The sequence below is a fragment of the Monopterus albus genome, unplaced genomic scaffold (genome assembly GCF_001952655.1).
Source record: "Monopterus albus unplaced genomic scaffold, M_albus_1.0 scaffold269.1, whole genome shotgun sequence".
Taxonomy (NCBI): domain Eukaryota; kingdom Metazoa; phylum Chordata; class Actinopteri; order Synbranchiformes; family Synbranchidae; genus Monopterus; species Monopterus albus.
In genome coordinates this window covers 196,319-216,769 of record NW_018128149.1, presented here as the reverse complement: position 1 = coordinate 216,769, position 20,451 = coordinate 196,319, and the positions used below count along the sequence as shown (strand labels likewise).

At 42.9% G+C, this 20,451-nt stretch overlaps 1 protein-coding gene and 1 pseudogene across 2 annotated transcripts; both read left to right on the top strand.

Annotated features, from left to right (window-relative positions):
* Positions 1–883: 883 nt before the first annotated feature.
* Positions 884–2,284, top strand: LOC109972779 (zinc finger protein 271-like; annotated as a pseudogene).
* A 5,214-nt stretch (positions 2,285–7,498) lies between these two features.
* On the top strand, positions 7,499–20,035 carry cunh18orf63 (chromosome unknown C18orf63 homolog). 2 transcript variants are annotated; one of them, XM_020621875.1, is made up of 14 exons: positions 7,499–7,791; positions 10,401–10,526; positions 10,815–10,893; positions 12,361–12,417; positions 12,625–12,736; positions 13,998–14,039; positions 14,159–14,235; positions 14,419–14,522; positions 15,125–15,221; positions 15,525–15,610; positions 15,784–15,970; positions 16,709–17,494; positions 18,866–18,925; positions 19,139–20,035. In XM_020621875.1, the coding sequence occupies exons 2-14, from the start codon at positions 10,402–10,404 to the stop codon at positions 19,247–19,249; spliced, it is 1,923 nt and encodes a 640-aa protein (XP_020477531.1). In that variant the 5' UTR covers positions 7,499–7,791; position 10,401; the 3' UTR covers positions 19,250–20,035. The 2 variants fall into 2 exon arrangements, with proteins under 2 accessions (XP_020477531.1, XP_020477532.1); XM_020621876.1 differs by lacking the exon at positions 12,361–12,417.
* The last annotated feature ends 416 nt before the right edge of the window (positions 20,036–20,451 follow it).

Below are 20,451 nucleotides of genomic sequence, written 5' to 3'. Positions count from 1 at the left end.
TATATATATATATACACAGAATTAAAAGAAAAGCCGTAAACAAAAAGACAAATAGTAATGCATATAAATATCACATGATACTAGGTTCCACAGCCCAGAAGCTGACCATAAGGTTCTGTTATCTCCCACAGTCGAGGCCAAGATAATAAGTCTGGACATAAATCTAAACATCGGATTACGCAAATGAGCCAAACGAGCTCCGTCAGCATCCACAGGCATTTTACTGGCGCTACTGATGGGTGACGCTTCTGATGGCATCAGCGACATCATACCGACGCAGAGGTTTCCGGTGCCCTGAGTAATATTTTCACTGCTATTCATTGTAACGTTGGCAGTGGGTTTGTTCTTTTCAATTCTTGTCCAAAATTCATCCCAAAATTAATTTACATCATCCCTGATCCTATTTATTTTTTATTTTATTTTTTGCCGTCCAGAGCTCTGTGGCAGTCATGTGACTTGACACTGTGAATGTGATCATTACTAAAATGGGACTGTCTAAACAATGCTAAAGATAAACTGAAACCTCTTACACCCATTACCTCTCACAGTCTGACCTGTTCAGACCATTCGTTAGCATGTGGAGCCATGTTTAACTAGACCCAGCCCAGGCCTTATGGTGCAGACATGATGTTTTTAAATGGGAAGCAGCCCAAACCTGTGTACAGAAATCATTAGACATTGGGTTTTAGGCTAAAATCTGGTCTCAAGCATCAATTGATGCTTATACTGCACACTTGATGTTTGAGGTACAATGCCCAGGGCAACAGTACAACCTGAAGCATTGTGTTCTAAGAAATGCTTATCTTTTTTTCTGAGAGATGATGATTAAAGGGTGTCATGAAAAAGTACATGGTAAATGTGTGGATTTAGATGTTTTGCCACCATGAGATTTATCTCTCTCGTCCGCTCTGCATGTCTGTCATTACAGAAAGAGAGATGCGCAACACCCAAACGTCACCAATGTCAGCAATGTGGTGAAGCCTTCCTAACACCGTCCCATCTGATGATTCATGAGAGATCTCACTTTGCAGAGAATCCATACAGCTGTGATGAATGTAGAAGAATGTTCACTCGCAAAAGCAACTTGAAAAGGCATCAATGAAATGACACTGGAGAGAAACCGTACAGCTGTGACCAATGTGGGAAAAGCTTTACCCAGAAGAGTCGCTCTGTCCAACATTAGCAAATTCACACTGGAGAATCACCGTACAGCTGTGACCACTGTGGACAAAGTTTTACTCAGAAGAGTCACTTAAAACAACATCAAAGAATTCTCACTGGAGAATTTTAGTACAGCTGTGACCACTGTGGAAAAACCTTTACTTGGAAAAGTAGACTAAACGCCCATCGCCAAATTCATACAAGAGAAAGGCCCTTCAGCTGTGATCAGTGTGAGAAAACCTTTATGTGGAAAAACGGATTAGATGCCCATCGACAAATTCATACAAGAGAGCGGCCGTACAGCTGTGACCAGTGTGGGAAACGGTTTACTATGGCAAGTCACCTAAAAACCCATCGACGAATTCATACTGGAGAAAAACCATACAGATGTAACCAATGTCGGAAAAGTTTTATTTGGAAAAGTGGACTAAATGCCCATTGCCGAATTCATACCGGAGAGAGGCCGTACAGCTGTGACCAGTGTGAAAAAACTTTTACTGGGATAACTGATCTAAATGCCCATTGCCGAATTCATACCGGAGAGAGGCCGTACAGCTGTGACCAATGTGAAAAAACCTTTACTTGGAAAAATGAACTAGACATTCATAGACAAATTCATACCGGAGAGAGGCCATACAGCTGTGACCAGTGTGAGAAAACCTATACTCAGAAAAGTGAACTAAAAGTCCATCAAAGAATTCACACAGGTGAGAGGCCGTACAGCTGCGAGCAATGTGGGAAAGCTTTTACTCGTAAAAACGATCTTAAGGTCCATCGACGAATTCATAAGGGAGAGAGGCCATACAGCTGCGCCCACTGTGGGAAGCGATTTATCTGTGCAAGTCGTCTAAAAACGCATCAACAAATTCATACTGGAGAAATACCATACTGCTGTGAACAATGCGGAAAGACTTTCAGTCAAAATAGCAGCTTTAGAGAACATCAGCAAAGTCACACTGGAGACAAATTCTACAGCTGTGACCGGTGTGGAAAAACGTTTAGCCGCAAACGTGAACTAAATGCCCATCGCCGAATTCATACAGGAGAGATGCCAAACAGCTGTGACCAGTGTGGGAAGTTGTTCATTCAAAGGAAAAACTTAAAACAACATGTGTGCATTTAAATGAAAAGATAAAGTATACAGGTGCTGGTCATAAAATTAGAATATCATCAAAAAGTTGATTTATTTCACTAATTCCATTCAAAAAGTGAAACTTGTATATCATATTCATTCATTACACACAGACTGATATATTTCAAATGTTTATTTCTTTTAATTGTGATGATTATAACTGACAACTAATGAAAACCCCAAATTCGGTATCTCAGAAAATTAGAATATTACTGAATACCAATACAAAGAAAGGATTTTTAGAAATCTTGGCCAACTGAAAAGTATGAACATGAAAAGTATGAGCATGTACAGCACTCAATACTTAGTTGGGGCCCCTTTTGCCTGAATTACTGCAGCAATGCGGCGTGGCATGGAGTCGATCAGTCTGTGGCACTGCTCAGGTGTTACGAGAGCCCAGGTTGCTCTGATAGTGGCCTTCAGCTCTTCTGCATTGTTGGGTCTAGCATATCACATCTTCCTCTTCACAATACCACATAGAAAATCTATGGGGTTAAGGTCAGGCGAGTTTGCTGGCCAATTAAGAACAGGGATACCATGGTCCTTAAACCAGGTACTGGTAGCTTTGGCACTGTGTGCAGGTGCCAAGTCCTGTTGGAAAATGAAATCTGCATCTCCATAAAGTTGGTCAGCAGCAGGAAGCATGAAGTGCTCTAAAACTTCCTGGTATACGGCTGCATTGACCTTGGACCTCAGAAAACACAGTGGACCAACACCAGCAGATGACATGGCACCCCAAACCATCACTGACTGTGGAAACTTTACACTGGACCTCAAGCAACGTGGATTCTGTGCCTCTCCTCTCTTCCTCCAGACTCTGGGACCCTGATTTCCAAAGGAAATGCAAAATTTACTTTCATCAGAGAACATGACTTTGGACCACTCAGCAGCAGTCCAGTCCTTTTTGTCTTTAGCCCAGGCGAGACGCTTCTGACGCTGTCTGTTGTTCAAGAGTGGCTTGACACAAGGAATGCGACAGCTGAAACCCATGTCTTTCACATGTCTGTGCGTAGTGGTTATTCTTGCCTGTGACTTTTTGAATAAACCAGCACGGATATATTTTTTATATACTCAAGTGGTCTGAGTCGTCCCTCTGAGTTCCTGGTTTGAAAGAACCGGATGAGGCTTTATAATGGTTTTTAGCCTTTAACGTGTAATGTGAATTTTACCTGTGATCCTCTGAATAAACCAGCACGGTTATTTTTTATAAAATCTAAAGCAGTCTACTTCGTCTCATTGAGAGTTCCTGGTTTGAAAGAACCAGAAGAAGCTACAGAGAAATAATAGCTTATACAGGAGAGAGGCTGTACAGCTGTGACCAGTGTGGGAAGTCGTTCATTCAAAGGAAAAACTTAAAACAACATGTGTGCATTTAAATGAAAAGATAAAGTATAAAGCTGTGTCAGAAAACCCATCAACGCATTCCACTGCACATCTTAGAGCTCTGAACAGAACCAGCTCACGTTTCCTGCATTTCTGTCTTTATACTAAAAGGCCACTGATGTGTCTGTAGCCGTTAGCCTTCTAAACACTTCTGTAAAAACACATGTCCAGAATAATTTTGTGTTTAAAAACCATCTTTGGCCTCATATGAACTTTAACATCTTGTTTCTTATCGGTCATCATAAACCCTGATACCAGTTTATCTGCAGTTAGCTTAAATGGGCCAATGTCTCTGTAGGACTTGAGTATGAGTGTGACGTGATCAGCGGTGAGCTCTGTAACTGTTGCAGTTAAACCAAGGGAAGAAGTGTGTCACTGGTTGTAGGCTAAGTGTGTACCGTTACCTGTTTTAGCTTTGTGTCTGGGTGGGCTCTCTTTGTGTCTACACCCTCAACATTTTCCTGTTCACAGGAAGAGAGGGTGAAACCAGGTGCTGGGTGAAAACTGCTGAATATTCCTTCTCTCTGACAAGGTTACAAAGTCTATGTAGATGGTTTCTACACCAGTCTGACTCTGGTCCCGGACCTCCTCCTGAGAGAAGACTGTGGCACTATATGTACCAACACATGTCGTTTTCCCAAAACTACGTTAACATGACTCACCACAGGCAGCAGAAAGTGGAACAGTATGGTGGATATGAACAGGAGAGCTGCTCTTCATGACATGGGTCCATACACCTGGGGTAACTGTGTGTCCACCAGTTCATGCACGTTCCACTAATGACATTATCATGTGGACCATGCGACCTGCTGCAGCACAGAGCAAGAAACACTGCTTCACTACAGCAAGGAGCTGCTGTGGTGTCTGGCACTGAAGAAACAGTGTGTGTGTGTCTAGGAAAGGCTGTGACCACCGGTGTATTGTGATCCGGTCTCATGTGGCCTATTCCAAACTCTGGCATCTGTTTAGCAGGATTTCTTGTGTCTTTACTGACTGACTGAACCATGGTTTAACATTGGTTCAGTCAGGAACAAACCATACATTTTCTGGTTCTACCAGATCAGATGTGAAGATTTGGTGCTTCTTGTTTTTCTTTACTTTCACTAGCTTGATGTTTTGAACTGTTGGACAATACAACCTTAAATTGACACTTTGGAAAATTGTATTTGTTGTTCATTGTTATATTAGTAACAGTACTGTTTGTGGTGTATTCAATAAATCTGTAAAATTGAGTTCTCTGCTCCTGCTTTCCCTAGTAAGAACGAGTCTCAGCATAACTTTTATTTAATAAGTTGATAGAATAAATGACAAAGAAACGTTGATTTAGCTGACCTGTGGTGTTTCTGAACGTGTTTATAGATACAACAGATATCATTTTTCGCTCCAACAGGTTGAGTCCTGCCTGTCTTTGGTTGAGCGGGGCTCTGCTGCCCCCTGCTGGGGGTTGGCCGCTGCTGCTCTCTGGGTTCATCTTGGAGTCACTTTGTCTCAGACTAAACATTGCAGCATTGATAATGGCTGGTGGCCTGCTGCATTCTGCAGGTGCACATTTAAATAACAACAGATGGTTGTCCAGAGAGTCAGTTTCCTTAAACGTTTAAATAATTTAGAGTTAGACTGATAAAGTTCCTGACACCAGTGGGACCGCCCCCCCCGCTCTTCAGCACAACTATCAGTCGTTTTCGTTGCTCTTGGGGTTTCTGATTGGTTGTTGTCCCATCATTCACCTGCGACTTGTGGGCTAGAACAAGTTCACTCCAGTTCACAAGCGTTCAAGAAAATCAAGGATTCTTGCTTCTCACGCAAGGAGGGAGTGGAAGCGATATGTCACGTAATGAAGGTTTTTTACGCTCTCACTGGGTGCGATGGTTTTAATGTCAACACCCAGCTGACCTGTAAAAGTTGGGATAAATTAGCAGATGGTGTAGAAAAGTTGTATTTCTCCTGCTCCGGGTCCTTCATTTTGGTCTATTTATACATCCTGTCACTCCACAAGAAAAAAAATCGCCCAGTTGCTTAAAACAGATAGAAAGATAGCTTTATACAAAAATACCTACTTCATTAATCCCCAAGCCAAGAAATCCAGTACTATACTGTTCAGTACAAAATACAACATGTGAAAACTTAACAAATAAAGTAATTAAAAAAAACAGCAGCCAAGTCAATAATGCCTAATAGCAGGCTAAATACAAAATAATAAGCAATGATGACTCATAACAACCTGATTAATCACTAAATAATAATGACAAGCATCTGTAAACATTTTAGAAAATGTAATTTTGCAAGGTGTTTCTGTCATTTAGCCTGTAGCCTCACTGATATGAAAGAGTGATGAGAGAAGGTAAATAGCCTAACACTTGCTGGTGTGTATGGTCCACTGTCTAATGCTGTAGATCTGATCTCTGACGTGACTGTGTAAAGGTGAATGTAGTGGTTATAGTTCTCTGATATTCTCTCTAGTTGATCTGTTTTCTCTAGTTCAGTGAAGCTTATCTCCAGGCAAATCAAAGGTACAAAGGTATCAAATGCAAAACAAATATCTAGAAGCTCTAAATCTTTCCTTCAGAAAACTGCTGCAACATTTGTCTCAAATGTTTGTGTCTAAATCCAAGTCAAGTTGAAGTTTTAGATCTGAATTACCTATTTGAATAGAGGAACCTGTAGAAAGAAATTCTTGATAAAATGATATAGTGCTATGTTATGTATTGGCAAAACTGTTCAAATAATTGTTTAATCTGTTTGACCTTTGTAAAGATTTGACCTGTGGACATGGAATGCTGTGAGTAGGTGCAGAGAGACTCAGAACAACAGGAAGTCGTGCAGATACATACTGAGATGACTAAACTGTCTGCACGAGAATAGTGTGTGGGTGTAAGGTCTGATTGTCTTGGCTTCAGATTATCAACATTTATCAACATATGAAATTCTAGGATTGACATAATCTGCATTAGCAAATATATTTACATGTTTATTTTAGTATCATATGTATTATAATAGTATCATATGCCTTATAATCTACTTTTGTTTTAACTAGTTCACTTGTCTTTAAGAATATAGGAGACATGTGTAAGGCTGTAAGAGTAGACAGGAAACCACATACAGGAAGTAGACCACATAGCAACGCTCGAGGTGCATCCTCTAAAACTGTCTATTGAAAGGTCAGGATATGTTGTACTGAGAATGTCACAGATCAAAATCTGTCTGGTGACAAGATCACCAAATGAGGGGTCAGAACGAGGTCAAGAAACCAACCAAGGAACGAGGATGAAGGACAACGCGGATGACGTCAGATCATTTGCATGACTCTTATTATAAATTCTCAATGCAGAGGAAACTCGTGGTTCCGGCTTCCTGCAGCAGCTGTGCACTATACTTCTGTGTAATAGGGCTTCAGATAGAGACGGAACCCAGAGCTCTGTATTGCTTGTCTTGAATATTTTGCCTTAAATATTGATTGTAATAAATATCTCAAAAGACAGATTTGTCTTTGAGTATTCTTCATAAAAAGGACACGCAGGACTGGTTTAGTCCAACAAACCTCTTTTGAATATTAACCACACACATATTATAACTGAATCTGAGAACTAGGAATTAAATATATCCTGAAATTAAAGTTTTGGTCTGGATGTGGCTTATTTTTGCCACATTCTGACCACATACATTGAGAGTGTTTTCAAAGTCAGTACAATAAATGGTATTTAAATGATAAAACATAAACGGCACCTCAGGTAACGAAACACAACAAAGATATGGTCCGTGTCCTCAGTAGTAGTCACATGTGGGTGGTTCCTACACGGCAGGGTTTTTGTCCGTGTAAACCAAGGCAGCGTGAGAGGTCTCCTCACACATCTTTAGCAAGGAACAGTTTTGTATTCAATTTGCGTATTAATTCTCATAAAGCCAAGACTTACCCCAGAAAATAACTATTGTCACGTTGCTGTGTAACTGTTATCATAAAGTTACTAACATAGCTATCAGTGTGAAATCTGGGGGGGAAAGTGAAATTATCTGTTAATTAGCTGTGGTAGCTTCTTGGTAGCCTTAGCTGGTTTTAGCTAACGCTAAGTGGAAATTGCACAGATTGTTTCTTCTCGTGATTAAAGGGGATTAAAAAGGTGAGTGAGCCAGATTTAAGGTCTGGAATAACAACTGTTTGCATTATATATTGCACTTTATGTTTTTAAAATGCCCCTAAAGTGTCAAACATAATATTCATAGTTCAAAGCCATGGCTAAAATGCGTGTCAGGGCTTGAGATCTGCATCACCTCGGACGCCATTTTTTTTTTTTATACTTAGAGGTCATGATAAATGATGTAGATGATGATTTGTAGATTTGACAAATCCACAAAAGTCAAACGTTTTTAAATATGAAAATCAAGTATTTCTAATTTAACCAAGTATCGTGCACCATAAATACATGTCTGGGGCTTGTAACAAATCAAAATTCTGGAAGATTGGTTGTATATGCAGCCAGTTGTGATGTGTTTGTTGCTATAGATCTACTGCCTTCACCAAAGTCATGGTACAGGGATTAGGAGGCTCCGCTTCCTTATACATTGAACCAGTACCTGTGGCATCTAGGTACACGCACATACAGGTGCTGGTCATAAAATTAGAATATCATCAAAAAGTTGATTTATTTCACTAATTCCATTCAAAAAGTGAAACTTGTATATCATATTCATTCATTACACACAGACTGATATATTTCAAATGTTTATTTCTTTTAATTGTGATGATTATAACTGACAACTAATGAAAACCCCAAATTCGGTATCTCAGAAAATTAGAATATTACTGAATACCAATACAAAGAAAGGATTTTTAGAAATCTTGGCCAACTGAAAAGTATGAACATGAAAAGTATGAGCATGTACAGCACTCAATACTTAGTTGGGGCCCCTTTTGCCTGAATTACTGCAGCAATGCGGCGTGGCATGGAGTCGATCAGTCTGTGGCACTGCTCAGGTGTTACGAGAGCCCAGGTTGCTCTGATAGTGGCCTTCAGCTCTTCTGCATTGTTGGGTCTGGCATATCGCATCTTCCTCTTCACAATACCCCATAGATTTTCTATGGGGTTAAGGTCAGGCGAGTTTGCTGGCCAATTAAGAACAGGGATACCATGGTCCTTAAACCAGGTACTGGTAGCTTTGGCACTGTGTGCAGGTGCCAAGTCCTGTTGGAAAATGAAATCTGCATCTCCATAAAGTTGGTCAGCAGCAGGAAGCATGAAGTGCTCTAAAACTTCCTGGTATACAGCTGCATTGACCTTGGACCTCAGAAAACACAGTGGACCAACACCAGCAGATGACATGGCACCCCAAACCATCACTGACTGTGGAAACTTTACACTGGACCTCAAGCAACGTGGATTCTGTGCCTCTCCTCTCTTCCTCCAGACTCTAGGACCCTGATTTCCAAAGGTAATGCAAAATTTACTTTCATCAGAGAACATGACTTTGGACCACTCAGCAGCAGTCCAGTCCTTTTTGTCTTTAGCCCAGGTGAGACGCTTCTGACGCTGTCTGTTGTTCAAGAGTGGCTTGACACAAGGAATGCGACAGCTGAAACCCATGTCTTTCTGTGCGTAGTGGTTCTGGAAGCACTGACTCCAGCTGCAGTCCACTCTTTGTGAATCTCCCCCACATTTTTGAATCGGTTTTGTTTCACAATCCTCTCCAGGGTGCGGTTATCCCTTTTGCTTGTACACTTTTTTCTACCACATCTTTTCCTTCCCTTCGCCTCTCTATTAATGTGCTTGGACACAGACCTCTGGAAACAGCCAGCCTCTTCTGCAATGACCTTTTGTGTCTTGCCCTCCTTGTGCAAGGTGTCAATGGTGGTCTTTTGGACAACTGTCAGGTCAGCAGTCTTCCCCATGATTGTGTAGCCTACAGAACTAGACAGAGAGACCATTTAAAGGCCTTTGCAGGTGTTTTGAGTCAAATAGCTGATTAGAGTGTGGCACCAGGTGTCTTCAATATTGAACCTTTTCACAATATTCTAATTTTCTGAGATACCGAATTTGGGATATTCATTGGTTGTCAGTTATAATCATCAAAATTAAAAGAAATAAACATTTGAAATATATCAGTCTGTGTGTAATGAATGAATATAATATACAAGTTTCACTTTTTGAATGGAATTAATGAAATAAATCAACTTTTTGATGATATTCTAATTTTATGACCAGCACCTGTACATATCTATGGCTCAAGGTGAATAAAACTGTGAGCCTAACTTCACTCAGTAGAAACTGAGAAACCCACGAGTTTTATTAATGTTATACTAACATTTATAAGCCTTAGGATTGATTAGACAGTGTATACATGCTATGTACATATTAATGTTTAACCAACATTTATAACTGTATTATATATTAATAGAAATGTTTTATTTAAACAGAGCACAGACAGTCTTTATGGAAACTTCTTCACCTTAAATTGCAATAAAAATTAAAGTTCACAACTGTATAAAACAGAAAAAGCTATTAATTCCCACATGTAAAAGGTTTAAACCTAAAGTTGTTTTAGGCTAATGATTTCAGCACTGAGACGTTTTAACCAGCTGACGATTGACTTGGTGATAAACAAATCGGTTAATCTGATGAGAAAGATCTTTTTCACATACAGTCTGAAACCAGTTATAAACCTTGATCCTAAAAATGGGTTATGTTCCTGTTTTGATAACCATTTGGTGTAAGCTGTGTTTGTGTGTGTGCAGCATGAGCGCAGGAGTCCAGCACTTGTTTTTCCTTGGCCTTCCAGACCTGGGGCAGCTGGTCTGTACCACCCTGACTCTGCAAGAGGAGGAGGATGAGCCAAGGAACAAACAGATCAAGGCCTGCAGGTGAGCGACACGGGGAGGGACATTTAACAGTACACATAAACCCATCATTGACTAAAGCGAGTACACAAAGCCCAGGGAGTCTCCCTAGATGTGGAAGGCAGGGCAGATGTGCAGAATGTTGTCAAGGGTTGATGAAGAGTTTATAGAGCTTCTTCACAGGACCAAGTGGAGAAGACAGGTTTAATAAGCACTGATGTGCGTTTGCCCAGTGCGAAGGACAAAACCAGCTTAAACACATAACCGCTGTGGCTGTGCGCTTGAGTAAACTGTGCATGTGTGTGTCCACAGAAAGCTGGTGCTGCTGTACAAGGATGTTTTGGCCTCTCCTGCTCAGGACTCTGTCACTGGCATCACAGTTGTCATGGCTGTAAGAAACTCTCTCACACACACAACGCACAACTTTTCATTAATATAACACTTTCACTGGCCCACACTGCACCATCACAACCTCATGTCTGACCCCAGTTATTCCTGTTGCCTTGGGCTGAGCGGGAGTATAAAATCCTTTGGCAACACTGTATCTTCCGTATAGGTTAATGTTTGATTTAATTAGAGGATACGAGTTTGTTCTAATGACAGCAGGGCTGCTTTATCATGGTGATCAACAAAGAGCTATTTCACTTATAGGCTACAGTATAAATGAATACTTGTAGTACTGACAGATATGACTTTGTTTAGTGTATAAGATTAGATGTGTACGTGTGTGTGTGTAGCTGTAATCTCAGGAAACTGCGGTGGGAGTACTGCACATGCACACACCCTGAGGCACACCCCCAGGAATGCACACATAGGTTTTCTCTTACACACACAGACACACACACCTCCTTCACTTGTGCAGCAGGTTGTCAGTGTGTTGTGAGTCTCTCTGGGTAACAGTGATCAGTCTGCTTCAGCGTTGCAGGTCTGTCAGATGACGGCTGACAGCCAGTAGCTGTTTGACTGACGGAGCCGCTGGAGAAAAGTGTTGCTGATGCTAGAGAGATGCTGTTAGGGCAGTGACTTACACCTTACACCTGCCGTGTACCGTGTAGGGCCAGTGTTTTTGCATTGTTTCAATCTACAGTCATAACTTAAAGAAACAAGTTAAAATTGCTTTGAGCTGCCCTGTGTGTTATTATCCTCTGTGTATCTCGCTGTGGTAACTGTGCAGAACACATCCAGGGTTCGTGCACTGTGCTGTGTGCACAGTCACCATCAGCCTCTTCGATGTTCATGTGTTGTGCTTTGTGTTTGCGTGCTGACACTTCCCATGCAGACACGCAACCAGAATAGGTGAATTCCTAGCATTCCCCTGTGCCTCTCCTTGACAAATACACATCCGTCTGTTTATATTTGTGAGGAAAGTTGTTGAAGTAATGCATTCCTGGTCCTTAATCCTAACCTAAACCTGGACCCTGAAGCCAAGTCTGAACCCTCAGACAAAATGTCCTCACAGTGATGGTACTGAGCTACAATCTGTCCACACAGACCAGAGGTGTGTTACCGTCAGCCCACATTATGTACCATGAACATAGTCTCTCTCATCCACCAACCAATGAATGAATTCAAAACAGAAAGTCAGCGGAAAACTCTTTCAAACCAGAAAATTATTTATTATGTGTTTTGTTCAATGACACAACTACTTGATGATGGTGAATGTGTTTTTAGGAAACAGCTTTGCCATTTAGCTCCACTGAAGTACTGAAGCTGGTCAGAAGGGTTGGTTTATGGGCAAAAGAAGGATATGACTTTGACACTGTAGGCAGGTGTTTTTGTCCCAGGTGTGGTTTAGTCATAGCAGAAACCTGTGTCTTCATCCTGATTTGTGTTTATAAGTTCTGTACTGTTCCTGCAGATCCCGTTTTTCCAGAAAGGAATCGTCCAGGCGTTTGGACAGAGACACTGTTTTCAGGTGGGATGAAGTGATGGACAGACAGCTATGTGTCTCAGCTAGGACGACTGTCCCGCTGTGTGCATTTCACAGCCGTTTCACACACGAGCCTTTGGCTCCATTTAATTAACCCTTCATACTATAACGCAGGTTTAATTGCGGATACTGTTAACACTTGATGAAAACTAGATTCTGTGTGTCTGTGCTTGTGTGTCTGTGGGTGTATAGGTAGGCTCGCCGCAGCGTGTGCTTCCAGGTGTCCTCCAGTATTGCTTGTCCTACTCTCTGATCAGCAGACTGGCTCCCAGCTGGAACAAAGTGGGACTCTACCTCATCTCCGGTACGTTCCTTCTCATCCCAACACGCTAACAAACACTATGTGTGTCACGTTTGGGACGATCTAGTTGTGTTACAGAAAGTGTTTTATCCTGTCCTGCAGTCTTTTTGTGATGCTTCTGTCTTAGCTGTGTACATTTAGCTAAACCTAGATACAACTTTCATGTCCACTGGTTGAAAAGTTTTGCTGTGGTCTCTTACTGTTTCAGTGTTGGGCTAGTCAGACAAACTAAAACAGTATTGTATAGAACGTACGAGCACAAAGGAGACTGTCCAACTGTGTCAGTGCCAAAAAGAGTTAGGAACCAAAACATTAGTTGTGTTGTTCTTTTGTTGGTTGCTGTGGACAGTCAGGACACATCACATCGCTGGAGGCTGTTCAGTCCCTTCAGCTGCGACTCAGTGGGCAAGTGTCCATTTTAGCAAAAGCTGACATTACCTTGTTTGTTCCCTCCACTTTCTGCTACTTGTCTGGATCCAAGATTTTTTCAGTGATTAATTATATTGCAAGGAATTATTGTTTTATATAACTGGGAAAGTGAATGTGGTATATTGTAAATGTTATTAAAATAATTATAGGCCTTTGATTACCCACTGGTTTTCCATCATTCAGAAGTATTAAATTTCATCCCCATTGTTTAATACAAACCTGAATTTCACTGGGTGAACAGTGCAGAAACCCTGCTCACTCACTTAAGATGAAAACTAAGGGCTTGTGTACTTTAGCCATACTGTGTGTATGATACAAAGAGGAGGATGAGTGAGAGTTTTTATCAGCTAAGTTTAACCCATCAGAAACACTGGAGTTCTGTGGGCCGACTGTACTGCGGGTGGGAAACGTCTGGTCAGGATCGTGTAAAGAAAAAATGTAGAGATGTACCACGAGGTTGATGGACGTGGGCCGCTGTCGGTAGTTTATTATTATCGGTGTTGCAGTAAAAGGACTCGTCTGTTTTCTGCAGCAAAGTCCAACCTGTAATCACGACTCTCCTGCAGGATGTTGGTACAATATCAGGTCAAGGTTTGATGATATGTGTTGTTCAGTTTGTTTATTATTATCGGTGTTGCAGTAAAAGGACTCGTCTGTTTTCTGCAGCAAAGTCCAACCTGTAATCACGACTCTCCTGCAGGATGTTGGTACAATATCAGGTCAAGGTTTGATGATATGTGTTGTTCAGTTTGCTACATAGTGAGGACGTTTTGGCTGGTCCTCACTTTCTGAAGCACCTTTTTGATAACGTGTTTTCTTCCTGTGTTGTTCATAGGAAATGACTTTCTGAGTGAAGGGGGGGTGCTGAACGCTGTCAGTAGGTTTCACTGCGCTTCATTTATCTCAGCTCATCACATTTGAATTCACACGTGTGGTTATCCATATATTTTTACATGTTCTAATAAAAGGTGCATTTTGATAGTGTGTGTGTTTCAGGCATGGGGCTGAGCACCAGTGAGGGTCAGCTGTGCATTAGTGTTGAAGCCAGCACTGTCAGACTGCCCCCAGTCGCAGTAAGAGAACGAAACATGGTCACTTATAACCTATATCTCATCTGTCTTTATTCATAACTAACCGTGTCCATTTTGACACATTCTGCAAGTACAAACAAGCAAACAAAGACCAAATGCTGCAGAGAAAACAATCCAGGAATAAAACATCCATGATAGAGATGTTTCTGTGTGTGGCTGTTGCAGCTGGAGGACTTCGACTTCCCGCCCATAGTGCTGAGCAGGTTCTGCAGTGACCCTGACTCCTGTCTTGATCTTGAGCAGGCCAGATGGTGTCATGTCCTGCCCAGGTACCACAGTGCCATCACACATCTGAGAGGCTTTAGACACAAGGCTGGGTCCTCACCAGCTCTGTAAAACCTGAGCTGAATATGGTCGTTCATATTGTGAAACACAGAAGAAACAGACTCAGGGCTGTTCACAGACTCAGAGTATGGGTACTGATACAGACATGTTAGGCTATTAATGACAGATTTTCTCTAAAATAAAGATAAAATTGCATAGGTATTTTTTGTAACTGCTTGATTTTCAGCTTTTGTCACACAAGAAGCTGTCTGTCAATTTTATCTTGTTTCCTAATAAACGAGACAGAGCATATAGACTGTAACTGTACAAACTAGACAGAGTCCTCTGATGACATGAAGGTGAGAGATGAGGTTAGACAGGTAACTGCTCCAGATTCTACAGACGCAAAACAAACAGGAGGTGTTATACTGAGAATGAGCAGCAGGTGGAGCTGTAGCCCTTTAAAAACAGGCAGCCAGTCTGCAGGAGATCCCCACGTCTGCTTCACTCCTCAGCGTTTATTCACTCGCACCACGTTCATCCAGATATACTGACTCACAAAACAGACACATTATCTCTCAGTAAATAATTTTATATGTGTGTTTAGCATGAGGAGAGGTGAGATTATCGCCGTCCGCCGCCAGCTTCCTAGTGACGGCCCGTTCAGGACCTACGGAGACCTACAGAACCACTGGAACAGCCTGGTACACAACACACAAACCTGGTTTTTCAAATTGATGCAAAACTGCAGGAAGCAGCAGGCCTGCTTTCCATGACACAAAGCATTCCATCCACTTGCTGAGGTTCTTAGGAGTTACCGTCTGTGACCAGTATGTGCACATGAAAAATCACAGCTCATTAATCCGGAGTAATCTGTTACAAAGCCTCAAGCTCTGAACTGAAATTTGGCACCAAATGCTTGTAGCACATTTTTGTAACCTGGTTTAAATGACAGTTGTGTTAATGCAGAGGTGGCACTCACAGTCACTGTGCTATGTGTTTCCTAGTACGGTTACAGGCTTCCTGAGCTTGCAGAGCAGGAGCTGGTGTACTGCAGTGTCTGCTTCAGGCTGCTGGGAAACAGACTCTTCACGTATCCTGAAACATGCATATCAGATTAGTTCAAATTAGTTAATGATCAAAATAGCTTGCTGTATTATAAGTAGCTGATTATGTGGAGCTGAAGGCAGGAAAATGCCAGGTTATAATACAGAGTGTGTGTGAGGTAAAACCCACAGAATATTCCTTTAACCCGGCACTGTGCAGCTACCCTCTGAGCTGTATCCGCATGCAGCCGGTGCAGCGCTGCCCTCGGGTCGACCTGCACCAGACGCTGGGCTCCTTCCTGCCTGACATCAGGGACACACTGCAGAGTGTGTGTGGCTTCCCTGCACGTCTGACCAGCAAACCCCGTGTCCACACGGTCGCTCCGAACACCACTACAACAGTACAGGTATACGAATATAACACTGCTACATGTCTGAAGTGTGAAGAGCTATGCTTACACGCAGGTTATTTTATGTCGTGTGTAGAGGGTGAGCTCAGCGAAAGGAAAAGTCATTGTCAGACCGCTCCCAGTAAAATCTTCATGGATGGTTTTATGGCCACAGAGGTGCGTCACTGAGGAGAAGGAGGTGGAGAGAAAGTTCTCAGCACTGTGAGGATTCATTTTCACATTACAGATGTCAGAATGAAGGTGAACTAAGGGTGGTTCAGGTTGTCTAAGTGTCACGTTAAATTTAAGAAGAAAGTCTTGGGAATGCACGTCTCTGTTTCACCAAAGACGAGATCGGCCTCATCGTCTTCAGCAAGGACAACAGTTTATATTCTTAGTAGAAGAAACAGATGTCTGTGTACTCTACAACAGCTTATACACAGAGGGCAGGGATTTTTGGTTGAGCTGTTCACATCGATAGTATAAAAACTGTGGCATGCAGTTCTAAGTAGACGTGGCTTCAGATTAAACCCGTGACCCTGTTTCTGTGGCCGCACTAATACATCAGATGTTAGCTTGGAAACTGTTGACCAGACCCTAACGTGATGCTCCATGAGCTCTGACAGTACAACGTGCACACAGTGTGTGTCCTGATGTCACAGAGTTTAACTGGGTACACGGCCAAAAGCCACAGAGGTTGTGGGTCTTCTTTTGTGTAAAGTTCTTTGCTGTGTTCTGTCTCCTCTTCTTCCCCAGGAGCTGAATAGTCAGGTCAGCACGATGTCCTCCTCCAAGCTGGACATTTCTCAGGTCGCTGCTCTTCCTCCTCCTCAGCCTGTGAAGCCTTTCTGTTGGTCACAGCCACCGGCCTGGACCCCCCTCTCCCAGCAGGGCGGCGCTCCGGGGCAGAGCCAGGGCTGTCAAGGAGACAGAACCGGGCCTTTGTCATTGTCCTTCTCCTCTACTCTTACACACTTCCAGGCACCTTTGTGCCTTACCAGCTCCACTTCTTCCTCCTCCTCTTCAGCCCACTCCTCTGGTCCTGGCCCAAGTCAAACTCCAGTATACTCCCCTCATAAATGTGTTCCTGTATTCAAGAGCAAGTGTTCATTGCATCCAGGCAGTGATGGGCTGCAGCCAGCCCAGAACCAGTGTCTGAGTGGCAGAGTGGTGGAAAGGGCCACAGTGACTGCATTCGATAAAGGCGCTGATTCTCCTTCCTCATCCCTCCCAGCTCCTCCCCCTCCCACCGTCCCTCACTTCAACCATTGCCCTAAGCGTTACAGCAGCACTGATCCTCAGCCGCCAGCTCACCCCAAACTCAAGCGCATCTTTGGCCCTGAGATTGTCCTCACTCCAAACCAGGAGATTAAGTCCAAGTCTGGCCCCAAAACCAGCTCTGATGGGGAAGCTGTTGCTTACTCCAGCAGTGGACGGCAGGAAAAGGCAGCCAAACAGCCATCAGCTGCACCACCTGAGCCTCCTCGACCTCCACCATCTTCTGCTGTCTCCAGCAAAGATACCTGCAGCAGCAGCCGACAGGTGAGTCCCTCAGAGTGTGCGTTATTGCAACAGGTTCCTGCTGTTTCTTGTCTCGTCAGACCTATTTTTAGGGAACTCATCTGGCTCCCAGTTCTCAGTGAGATATGTCAGTGTGGTAACGTGCAGAAAGCAGAAAAGTACTGTGTCAGGAAAAATGCTGGCCTTTAAAACTATTGATAATTCACTGAGATCACAAGATACACGTGGGCTCGTGACTCCGAGTGCCAGGACAGGAGGGAGGGAAGGCCTTCTCCTTCTCTGCTCCAGATTCTTGGAGTAAATCTGTCGGGAATTTTTAAGTGTTGTGGTAACTCCAGTTTTTTATTTTTTTCATTTAATAAACGCTCATTTTAGATATTTTCATATTTCAGTGTTACAAATGTTCGTGTAAATTCAGCAGATTTGCCTCATTAGTTATTATTAAATTGTACCTTATCTGATTGTATATGTCAGTATTGTATATATCAGCTATCGGCCCTGTGCTCTCTCTAAAGATCAGCATCGGTATCAGCCATTAAAAACCCATATGAGTTGAGCAGTACCCACTGTGGCTGCACAGCTAGTGACTGAGATGGGAAACAGTGTTAGAGGCTTTAGAATTGAGGCGTCCCAGTGCGTCCACTCACACTGTGCACCCAGCTCCAGGAGGAGGGCTACACACATTAACAGGAGGTACTGCATTGTATTCGTGGTGACCAGCGTGCACGCAGTTCTTCAGTCTGTTTCCTTTCAGAGGGGTGATGACTGTTAAAGTGATGGATGGTCAGGAGGAGGTGGGAGCCACGCAGATTAATAACAACATTCATCAATTTTACAGCACCAACCTGCAGGTCTTCAGGAACAATACGTCACGTACATTTTCAGTTTTACTTTGTTTACACAGCTGCACCACGGGACCTGGTGTTAATAGAGATGTTTAGGAAGCTGCTGGGGCCTCGGCTCAGAACCACTCAGGGTTCTGATGACCTTAGATGTGATGGCCCAGCTCTGACACCTTCAAACCCAAACCGTGTCTTTGACTAACTGGTTTCTCGGCTGCACTTTGGTTTCATCTGTCGCATTCGTACAACTTGTCACTGCACTGTAGCTGTGTCTGAGCCCCTGTTTTATTACTATCTATTTCATTTCAGTTGAACACCATGGTTTTTTTTGCCTCGGCTGATTTGTTCTGGTTCTTATTTTTCTTAATGCTAATGCTCTCTTTGCCTGTGTAAACACTTTGATGGCCTCTGAGTTTGAAATGTGCTACATGAGCAAAGCTGCCTTGCTTAAGGTTTTAACGAGGCAGTGGGATGTCGTCTAACACCTGAGCTGAGTAAGAAAAAGCTCACTTCACCAGGTTGATTTACTGTTTTGTCGGTGTTGTTTCAGGAAGTTGTGTTAGAGTCGAACGTGATGCAAGACGTGGAGGAAATGGCCAGAAGTCACCAGGTCAGGACATAAAGTGAACTTCGCCCTGTTGTTGTCATCCTCATCTCCCTTTTTGTGTTTCTACATCCTCCTCCTGTTCTTCCCACCAACTCTAACCTCTCTGTCTCCTCTGTCTGTCTCTCTCTAACCTCTCTCTCTCTCCCCTGTCTCTCTCTAACCTGTCTCTCTCTCCTCTCTCTCTCCTCTGTCTCTCTCTAACCTCTCTCTCTCCAGCTGTCCAGGCTGAGCTGTGCCACTCTGTCCTCTGAAAGGAAGGGGTGTGCTGGTCAAGGCCAGACACTAGAAGGAGCACCTGATCTTGATGATCATGGAAAGTCTGACTGAGGCCTACACACACATGGCCACACGCAGACACACACACACTCACACACGGACACACACTGTATCTGCCTAATAGGCTGGAGGGTATTCACGCTGTGCTCAGCTCCTCGTCTAAAGATTCGGTGTCAGATCTGGCTGTTATCAGTCTGATTCAAAGGGCGCAGATAGAACAGATGAGAAAAACTCATCCTCTAATTGAAATGCTGACAATTTGCCAAAATGACTTTTAGTTCCAGATAAAGTGTCTGTGATGCCCACAGGAAGCTACACAGTGAAGCCACTCTGGTGTTGTGTGATGGTCAGTGTCACATAGTTCAGGCTGACGAGCAGGTCACCGCCATCACCTCACTCCATTTGTTTGATTAATGACCTCACACTGGTGTTTAGAGTCGCTGCTGTGACAGACATTTCTCCTGCAGGTCTAAGGGGCTGTCATTTATTCTCTGCCACTGTTGGTTTAGTTTCTTTTATTCTGTGAGGGTAGGTTTTTCTTGTTGCCTTTAAATCTCAGACAGTCATCATCTACCTCTGTCAAATCCAGGCATTAAAATTAACCACATAAATTACTTAAGTGAAGAGTTATATGGTATTTACAAGTTATGTTAGGTCGTTTCCTCAAAGTTAAACTGCAGGTTTGTCCATTTTTCACTTGTTAAAAAGAGTGTTGTGAGTTCGAAATCACTGACGTAGATCTGTTGACCAGTCTGTTTTCTACAGCCAGTAATGTGGTTGTCACTGCTGCCATGTTGTTCATGTACAGTTTATATTAAAAATCAGTTTGAATTTGAATTCAGGTGTGTTGTTCTGTCCTTACTTTCATTTGCATCCCCTTTTTCCCTCTGCATGTATTTCCAGGTTTTCCAGGCAGCTTGTGTCTCTCTCTCACACACACACACACACACACACACACACAGGACCATTGATCAGTGTATTAGATGTGCCATGTGTGTGTGTTTTATGTCTGCATGATATTTTCCATGTGCTGGACGTATTTTACCCTGCTGAGTCGTGTCCTGACTGAAAACAGCCTTGTGAGTGTGTGCATTTTGCAGTACATCAGTTAAATGGTCGTGTACTGGACACACACCAGAACGTTTCAGCAGAATCATTCCCATCATGCTCCGGTCAGGAGGGTTTGGCTCAGACCAGATGTGTTAATGTCGTGTGTGGGTATGATCACACAGTACCATCGGGGGTGTCTGACT

Coding starts and splice junctions, on each gene's coding strand:
- cunh18orf63 (XM_020621875.1), top strand. CDS start 10,402: ATGAGCGCAGGAGTCCAGCACTTGTTTTTCCTTGGCCTTCCAGACCTG. Junction 10,894..12,360: donor GCATCACAGTTGTCATGGCT/GTAAGAAACTCT, acceptor CTGTTCCTGCAG/ATCCCGTTTTTCCAGAAAGG. Junction 17,495..18,865: donor CCTGCAGCAGCAGCCGACAG/GTGAGTCCCTCA, acceptor GTGTTGTTTCAG/GAAGTTGTGTTAGAGTCGAA.